Here is a 9,880-nt window from a genome sequence, read left to right on the forward strand (position 1 = left end):
CTTGGTTTTGGGGCAAGTTAATTAGCATTCGATTCTAGACATGTAGCATGTAATGGAGTCCATCAACATATATACAGCATTGTATTGAAATCAAGACATCTAATACATATATGTAATGAAATTGAGACATAGATTACACAATATAATATATATTATGCAACAGTGTAAACATATATGCAATGTGATTTAGCATATAGAATATAATGCCTTATATTATGCAATTGAATCTAGACATATGAATATTATGTAGTGGAATCTAAATAGACATACCATGATATAGTATATTATGTAATGAAACAAAGACATACATGTGTATTTTATGTTATAAAGGCTAGTAAATATTTCTGGTTTGCTGTAAATGCTTTCACAGGTTTACAACAGTCACTGGATTACAAAATGTCACTGCAAAACAAATTCAGGTTGATTTGTTTTTAAAATGTTACCATGACCAAAGCTAATATATATGTTGGTGTTTGGTAAATTTGATCCCTTTAAGCAGATTGACTAGGTTAGTTATCACGGCAACCAGTAATTCATGACTGGTTTATTAAATTAAACATTCTTTGCTGCTTATCAAAAAGCATAACTTATGCTGTGTTCGAGAGTGCTCGTAATTAACACTGTGACAACTTCCGAGTTGAAAATAGTGTCTGAAATGTTCCAGAGCTTGTATTTCCAACTTGTAAACTGGGAAGAAAAAAAGTTAACCAAGTATTTACTGACAATTTTCAGATGTTTGTGTATGGACCCCCAAGCATCATTTAACGATGTGATACTCCCAAATATAATTTTGTATTGAAAATCTCCTGTTACTTATACTGACAAATGATGTCTCAAATGAATCCAATGTCTGATTTCATTTTGTAAGTCACAATTTTTCTTTTATTTAAGCACAATTACCTAATTGCTAAACTTTTTTGGATAAGTATAGTTAAATTTGTAAGTGAGATACATTGCTGTTGACTATTTTAAGGGGACCAGAATTTATTTCCTTACAAGTACACCTGAATACAAACAAGTTGTAATTATGAGATTCCAACTTAAAAATATCAATTTTTTTAGCACACCCAAAGACATTAAGTATCATTATGTATGTGGCAGCAACAGTCTCCTTCATTAAACAAACCGTCAAATAATTAGCATGATGGAGTATCAAACAAAATCTGTTTGTTCCATGTACATGATCAACGTACAATTAATCCATATATTTAATGAGTTACCAGACAAATTGTTCCTGGACATATTATTACCTGTCTGGAATGCTTCAGCATTTTATATAAAACTAGAAATGAGTCAGTTGGATGGAAAAATAGATATATGTCACACAATCAGACAGATAGATGTATAGAGGGAATGGACAAGCCTATGGTTACTAGCACAGGCAGAAACAAAAAAAACTACTTGCATTACTGATAGTTAATTATGTAACAGCAAATCAGAAATATATTAATCACATATACATCAAGTATATTAACATGTCTAACAATCTTAAATATATATATAAATATTTCAGTTAGATCTAAAAAAATATAAAATGATAATATTCTGATTTGTTAATTTTGAGACCAAATTTAAAGTGAATGTTATGATAAATTTCCACATTTTAAAGGCTATATAACTTTATTAATTGAAAATCATTAATCACTGGTAAATTATTAAAGTAAAATTTATGTAATAATTATCTGTATGTGTTCTAAGATTTGCAAGATTCTTACCGATAATGTGATGATTTTGTCAAACAACATCACAGGAGGCATATGGAAGTCAAAAACAAAATACTGAAAAACAAAACCAGGTAATTATTATTTCAAACTGTATACATAAACATCATTAAAGCTTCTGTATTTTACAATGTGTAATAAAGGGATTTGCAGATATCAAATTTTTAGGCTCTTTTTTCACCTAAAATTGAAAACTAAATGAACATCAACTGCTACAATTAATTCTGAGTATTTAACTAATAAACATAATTATATGCTGTATCAGTGAATTAACACACATGTGGAAAGGAAATGGGGACTTGTGTCTACAAATTAAATTACACTAGATTATTACATATTGCATGAAGACAATTCTTTCTCCCATTCCTAGCTATGCAAGACAGACCCATTCTATGATGTCAGCCCAAATGGAATATTTTGGTCTAATTGTTCTACATTTTGATGTAGGATGTTTTTAGGTAAAGTATTGCATTAATTTTATTTATACATATATTTTTTATTAATGGTGATATTTTTTTCTACTGAATAATGAAAAATAACAAATAAAACCTTTTGGACTTTTTGTACAAATGTTTTTTAATTTTTGTTGAGTGGATGGGAGAAAATTAGTCATTCATGAATACTTACATGGGATAAGGCTTTTTCACTCTTGGGCATATAATTGTTTGGTATTTGGCAAGCCTAGACAACAAATTCTGAACCATTGGGTGGAACAGCCCTTTCCCACATATGTACATAAGAATGATTATTTTATTCTCCCATACCTCGCCATGCAAGACAGACCCATTCCATGACATCAGGCCATGTGGAATAAATCTGTCTTGTATGACGTCATTGAATTTAACATGGGGAGTATTATGAAGTTGGTACTATATGATGTCATATCAATGCGAGTTGGTTAGTTTTAGATCAATATTTTGTTGCTAAAACCTTCATTATAAAAGCTATCTTGTTAATTTGTAGTGTTAAATTTATTTAACACATGAAACAGACGTGGCAAATATGATAGTGTAGTTTATTTATGATAAAACGGGTCAAATAAAGAAGTTACTGTTCAGCCATCTTTGTTTGTTCATGTAAAATAATGTTTGGGAGAAAAAGTACATCCTCAGTGGTGGAAATTTTGACCCTGCGATTTGGCAAGCCTCATCCCGGATCGTAATTTCCACCACCTCGGGTGTATTTTTTATTAATCTTCTGAGTGTCATTTCTGAAAGTCCCAATATATTTCTGAAATCAGTCTCATTGCCACTCCATGAAGATTCTCTGTCAGCAAATCTAACATGCATCAATACCAGTTTGTGTTTGGGTGGCCTATCATCAGGAACAATCATTCCAAATGGGTTAAGCCAGATTTGCTTTCTGATCCAAGGAAAAGTCGACTGGACACAGGATAATGTTCGGTCAAGTCAGTTAATATTTGTTTTGTTTAATAACAAAGCTAGAACACATTGAATTATCAAGCATGTTCTATTGGATGTCAAACGTTTGGTAATTCTAGCACATTGTCTTTAGAGGAAATCTGTCTTTATTTTTCCACCAGCGATAAAGGAATTTTATATGCACTTTCACTGTACGACACATAGCATGGCCTTTGATATACCAGTGGTTTGATCCTGCCAACCAAGCACCTCAGGCAAGCACTCTACCAACTGAGCTAAATCCCTCCTCAAGTTCAAGACATATCTATAAATTTGGGACAGAGTGGACTACAAGATTTAATTTCAATTAGACTGATATGCATATCAATTTAAAGTTTGTTTTGCTTAAAAATACCACTAACATCATTTGATAAGTTTAACATCTAGACTTGGACAGGAAATCTGCTACATTTTTCTATTAGTAACAATGTATCTTTTATATGCACTATTCCACAGACAGAATAACACATACCATGGCCTTTGATACACCAGTCACATGGTGCACTGGCTGGAATGAGAAATAGCCCAATGGGCCCACTGATGGTGATCGATCTTAGACCAACCACGCATCAAGCGAGCACTTTACCACAAACAAAAATCTCCACACTCACATGATCAATTCTGGAACAACCTTAAAAACATAAGTCGGTTTAATACTTGTGTTCTGTGGCAACATATTTTAATTTGATATATTGCTTCTCTTTTATACATGTGTATTAGAGAAGCTATAAAAACTAAACATTCAGGTGAGGAAGTGAGAAGGAAATCAGTTAACTGAGTACATGTATTAGCATGACAATCACCTCATTGTAGTATGGACAATTTGTAGATTCTTTGACACTGGTATATTTCTTCTGGTCTCCCACATTTACACACACTATAGGGTCCATGTTCAACCCTGCCAACTGCCGGGCTTCAATCACAGTCACACAGATCTGAAAAGAAAAGAAAAATGCAAAAACTAAATAAATATACATTTATATAGTCAAATCCATGCTAGTCAGTTTGTACAGCAAAAAAAATGTTTTATTCCCATAGACAAGGCATCATATACCATGGCTTTTTGATGCATCAATGGTGATTCCTTGGTTGGGATGGAGAAAAAAAGACAGAGATCCATCATCAGGGTGGTCATTATAACACTTGAGACAAGCATGTCTGAATTACATGTATATCCCACCACACACTGAATAATGAGGGCAAAAACATTAAAGTTTCTATTGACAGGAATTGATCCTGTGACATCGGAAATGTGACAGATTCTCTGCAAATGAATGAAATTCAGCTCTGTGTACAGACTCGTGAAGCCTCCTTTCAGGACTGTTTATGTAGGTGGTTGGGAACGGCTAAAAGCTAATGACACCATAGTGTATCGCACAGCACATTAACTCAAATTCAATAATAGTGATCATATATAGCTCAGCTGTTTTCTCACACATTAATATTTAACACTGTGTTGGTGCTGTTTACAGGACCATGCATACTTCTGTCTTGTGTGCATGTACTAGCTCAGTGCATATAGACTGAGCAACACAATTATTTCAGTTAATTTCATGGGAGATGGTTTCCATTTTCAAATGGGACGTAGCCCAGTGGTAAAGTATTCGCTTGATACATGGTCAGTCTGGGATCGATACCCATTGATGGACCCATTGGGCTATTTCTCACTCCAGCCAGTGCACCACGGCTGGTATATCAAAGGCCATGGTATGTACTACCCTCTCTGTGGGATGGTGCATATAAAAGATCCTTTCCTGCTAATAGAAAAGAGTAGCCCATGAAGTGGCAACAGCGGGTTTCCTCTCTCAATATCTGTGTGATCCTTAACCATATGTCAGACGCCATATAACCATAAATAAAATGTGTTGAGTGCATCGTTAAATAAAACATTTCCTTCCTTCCATTTTCAAAATTCATATTATGACTGCATGTTACGGTGACATCACACAATACAAGTGCAGCACTCATAAGAATGGGGACCGCTCTATAGTCCGAAGGTTCAATAGTCCGAAGGTTCAATAATCCGGGGTTAGGTCTATAAACCTTTGGACTACTGAACCTTTGGACTACTGACCAAAGGTTAGGGTTAGTGTTGAACCTTCGGACCACTGAATAGCTGATTGCATGTTTTGTCTTGGTACAATTGGCTATTCTCATATATGAAGCACTTGTATCATGTGGTTTTGCCTTTACCATCATGCATTTTGCAAGGAGTATGAGTACCATCTTACTTTTCCCAATACACTGTTAATAAATTATTGTAAAAAATGGCAATTCTAGGTTATTCAACACTTTGTACAGATGAAACATAGTTGAAGTGCACAAGTTTACTGCTAATAAATTAGTGCCACAAATTACAATTCTAGGTTATTCAAAATCTTGTATGGGTGAACTACATTTAAAATGCATGCTATGAGTTTAATACTAATCAATTTTTGTCAAAAATAGCAATTCTAGATTATTCAAAATCTTGTATGACTGAAATCTATTTAAATGCACAAGTTAAATACAACACAGTTATAATTATTACAAAATAATATCATATATGACATTCATAATAATTAAAACAGTAACTTGCAATTAGTTGAATATTGAGACAATATTTGATAAAAAAAATTGAAAGTATTTATAAAACAAGATACAAAGAACTGTGAAAGCACACAGCAACACAAAAATACAGAAACACCAAGATATTCTTTATTTTCCTCTCTAATTTCCAAAGCACCACACCACTCTAGGGACCTAATGACACTGATTACAAAGTACTACTCTGAAGGACACTCATTACTATGCCTGTGAACAAGACATTTTGATTTAGAACCAACACATTTCCTTCTTTGAATTCATCTGCACTCTGAGGTCTATAACAAAACAATATTGCAATTCTTGAAGACTGAGACAATAGATCAGCGTTTATGCTCGCAGGCAACATTTATGAAACGACAAATCAATAGAAGGAAAAATAAAAACTTGGTTAATGGTAACAATTAATGATTATTTGATATGACAGTAATTCTGTATATGTTCAGCAAATTCAGCACAATTAATATCCCACATGCAATGGAAAGATTAATTCTTGAATTACATGCATAAATCATGATGAAGACCACTGTAGTATAACAACTAGGACGATACAAGACTTGTAACAATGTTTACGAGCCAATGCTTGTATTTTACTATTAGAGGTGGCCTTGAGTGATCAGACTTAAAGCATGGACTTAAAAAAAAGTTGTATTTTGCTTAACAACACTACTAGAGCATAATGGTTAATTTACAGCTAGTGAATGTTAAACATTTGGTAATTCTGACATGTAATCTTGAGAGGAAACCCACAACATTTTTCTATTAGCAGCAAGGAACCTTTTATATGTATTTTCAAACAGGACAGCACATACCATGGCCTTTGATAGACCAGTCATGGGGCACTGATTGGGATAAAAAAAAACCCAATGAGTCCACCAATCCTACAACCTAGGCATCTCAGGTGAACACTTTGCTGACTGAACTAAAATATAGTTTTTCAAAGTAAACAAAATCAGAATTTTATTTCTTATCTTTTCTTTGCATAATGTTGCATAATGTTAATTTCATAATAATCCACCACACATGTTTAGCACATGAAGCATGCTTAACTCTTTCCTACCTTTACAGAACAGGAATTTATAAGAAAAATGGAACATTAGAATGATAAAATAATTTATAATAGAAATATGCAAACAAATTGTAGCTCAGTACACATAATGTATGAAGTACTGACTAATACCAATTACCTGAAAATCCTGAGATTTTAAAGATGGGGGGTCTGGTGTTGGCTTCAGTCTGTTAAAAATAGAAAGAAATTAATATCATAAAGGCAAAATATATAATTACAAACTTTCCACAGTTACATGATTTTCTCTAGCTGTTCCTTCAAAAACCTTAGAAAATTATCTCATTATCCCCAGCAGGCACTCATAATGGGGAAAATAAAAATGAGAAATTATCATGCATTGGTTTAACGTACACTACTGTTGGACAATTTGACGCCAACAAACCAATCGCCGTATCAGTACTAAATATGACGTCAAATTTTTTTAAGCGTTTGCGTTTACATCTTTCTGGTTTCAGTGTTAAACTTGTAATAAGATGGTAGTTTAATGCAATTCATTATAGATTTGTCTTTTTACAGAAAATATAGAACTTTGGGTTTTGAAAATTATCTATGAACCGTGAATAAAATACAAAGTTAAAGCAATACCCAGAACAGTAAAGTAGTTTATATCATTTCTATATACGTGGACGTGTAGCCGATGTAGGCTATATCGAAAATAAAGCCTTAGAAAAACCCAAATAGTGGGGGTAATAAATAGAATAACAAACTCAGTACCAGTTATTATCAAATTTATGTCCCTCATGAAATAATTTTCACTTGTCACTTGCTAAAGCTTGTGACAACTGACTATATTTCACTCAGGACATAAATTTGATAATAACTGGTAACTGGTTTATTAACCTCTATATGTCCAATGGGATGTCATTACATAAAACAGAATGTGGAAAGGATTTTAGAAACTGATTTATGTGTATTATTAACAAAATACATTGCTTTGTTTGTAATTATAAGAATGGTTTGTCATTTTTCATGAATTTATCGATGTATAACTGTCACAAATTTTATATAAAATCGCTTCGCTAAGCTACATGATTTAAAACAATTTGTGACTGTTATATATTGATAAATTCACAAAAAAATGATAAACAATTCCTATATAAAAGTATTTCACTTCGCTAAAAATCAATATCCTAAGCATGCATGTCGGTCAGGTTTCATCTGTTTGTATCTCTATATTTGTGCAACATTGTAATAGATGAAAGGAAAGTAACAGTCAAAGTGACTGTTAAAAAAATAAACAGATTACATTGTATTCTATCAAACAGCCAGTATTCCGTATTTATAAATATGTGTACCATGATGATCCTGCATTAAACAGGATGTGTAAATCAATAAACAGTTTCCTAGGAATTTTAGAAGCGGATTGAGGATTAAAAACCTGAAGGTTATACCCACCTATTGTGAAAAAAATTAGAGTAGTCAGACCACAATTTAGATTAAAAACAAAAAATAATTGGGTTGGTTTTTTTTAGGGTGTTTTTGTTCTGTTTTCAATGTTTTTGTAATTGTTTTGACGGGACATACATGTAACAGGAATGATGCACAGCACAGTGTAAAAAATAGTGGTACGGCTTGAGGTTGCCAGACACTCCTCTCAAATTCACTGATAAAACAAATATATATTTTTTTTAAAGTGGTACAGCCATGCCATACATCTTTAAAAAGTCTCATAAATATCATCTGCGCCGCCCCTGTATATTTATGTTTAAACAATTATGCAAGAACAAGTGGATTGTTTTTCTTGCACTTGATAAAGTCCTCAACCAAATTATCCTGCTGTTTCTTGTTCATCAACAATGCCGATGTTAGCCTGAAACCATATCGCATGCCAACATGTACTCAGTAAATTAGCGCACAGTGTTTTTTCGACACATATTAATTGTCTGATCATCTCCAGTCGCTCTCTGATTGTCCACTGTGCATTCGAAATGATAATCGCTGGACCTACAGTTAGTGGGAGTGCTGGGAAATTGTGGTCTCGTTCCACGGGGGTTTCTTCTCCACATCATGCACTTGGCTTATCATGGAGGGAAACAGCTCCAGGCACACAAATGATAATGTCTTGATGGCGTGTTAATCATTAAGATTTTTGTTTACATACTGGAGGCTATCATTTTATAAGATGTTGTGAGTTCAGTAGTTTTAGTAGTGGGTGGTTAGAATAATAAAAAATGTAAAATTTAAATATTAATAAAAAATATTTGAAAAAGACAAATGGATTTTTTTTTTTTAATTAGATATTATGAATAATGAGGGAAGAAGAGCAAAACAAAAATAATAATAAAGCTACCTAAAGTTGAGATCCATTGATTTTTATTCGTTAATGAGATTGCTGTAAGTCTGTGTTATGTACACATAGTGAATACACTGCATCAATCATGTAGTAATGGAATTTTATTTTGCTTATTAGGCCTGACAGATACTTTTTTAAAGAAAGTAATTATGTGAAAAAAAATGTGTTTAATGATCTTCCAGCTCTTTCCCTAATATATTAATTGGCTGTTTCATTATACATGTATTACACATGGTTCATTATAATTATGCTGAAAAACATGCTTCAGAATGAAAGAAAATTAAAACAATGCAAATTCTCTTTTTAAATGACTAACAATTTCTAATGTTTTGACATTTTTAGAAACAGACAGTTCCATATGGTAGACTGTGGACAAAAAATGAAAAGGCAATAAATAAACCAGGGCTCATGCTCATAAAACCTTTAGAGTCTAGACTCAATCTCTAATGACGTCACATACAAAGTGTGTTTTGTTTTATGACATCACTAGAGCACATTGATTTATTACTCATCAGCAATTGGATGTCAAACATTTGGTAATTTTGATAGATAGTCTTAGAGAGGAAACCCGCTACAGTTTTCCATCAGTAGCAAGGGATCTTTATATGCACCATCCCATAGACAGTATAACATGGCCTTTGATATATCAGTCGTGATGAACTGGCTGGAACGAGAAGAACCTAATGGACTCATTGATGGGCATCAATCCCAAACTGACTGCGCATCAAGCAAGTGCTTTACCACTTAGCTACATCCCGCCTTTGACGTCACATACATGCAATTTGTATGGCAT

The 9,880-nt window shown here is 33.1% G+C and overlaps 1 protein-coding gene across 1 annotated transcript in view; it reads right to left on the reverse strand.

Annotated features, from left to right (window-relative positions):
• Window positions 1-1,766, reverse strand: part of LOC121375112 (otoferlin-like) — a 135,845-nt gene extending 134,079 nt beyond the window's left edge. Inside the window, exon 1 of the mRNA XM_041502356.1 lies at window positions 1,716-1,766. Within this exon, the coding sequence (XP_041358290.1) occupies window positions 1,716-1,757 (42 nt within the window). The 5' untranslated portion in view covers window positions 1,758-1,766. The remainder of the gene's footprint in view (window positions 1-1,715) is intronic.
• Window positions 1,767-9,880: the final 8,114 nt, after the last annotated feature.

This window comes from Gigantopelta aegis, chromosome 6, assembly GCF_016097555.1.
Source record: "Gigantopelta aegis isolate Gae_Host chromosome 6, Gae_host_genome, whole genome shotgun sequence".
NCBI classification, from domain to species: domain Eukaryota; kingdom Metazoa; phylum Mollusca; class Gastropoda; order Neomphalida; family Peltospiridae; genus Gigantopelta; species Gigantopelta aegis.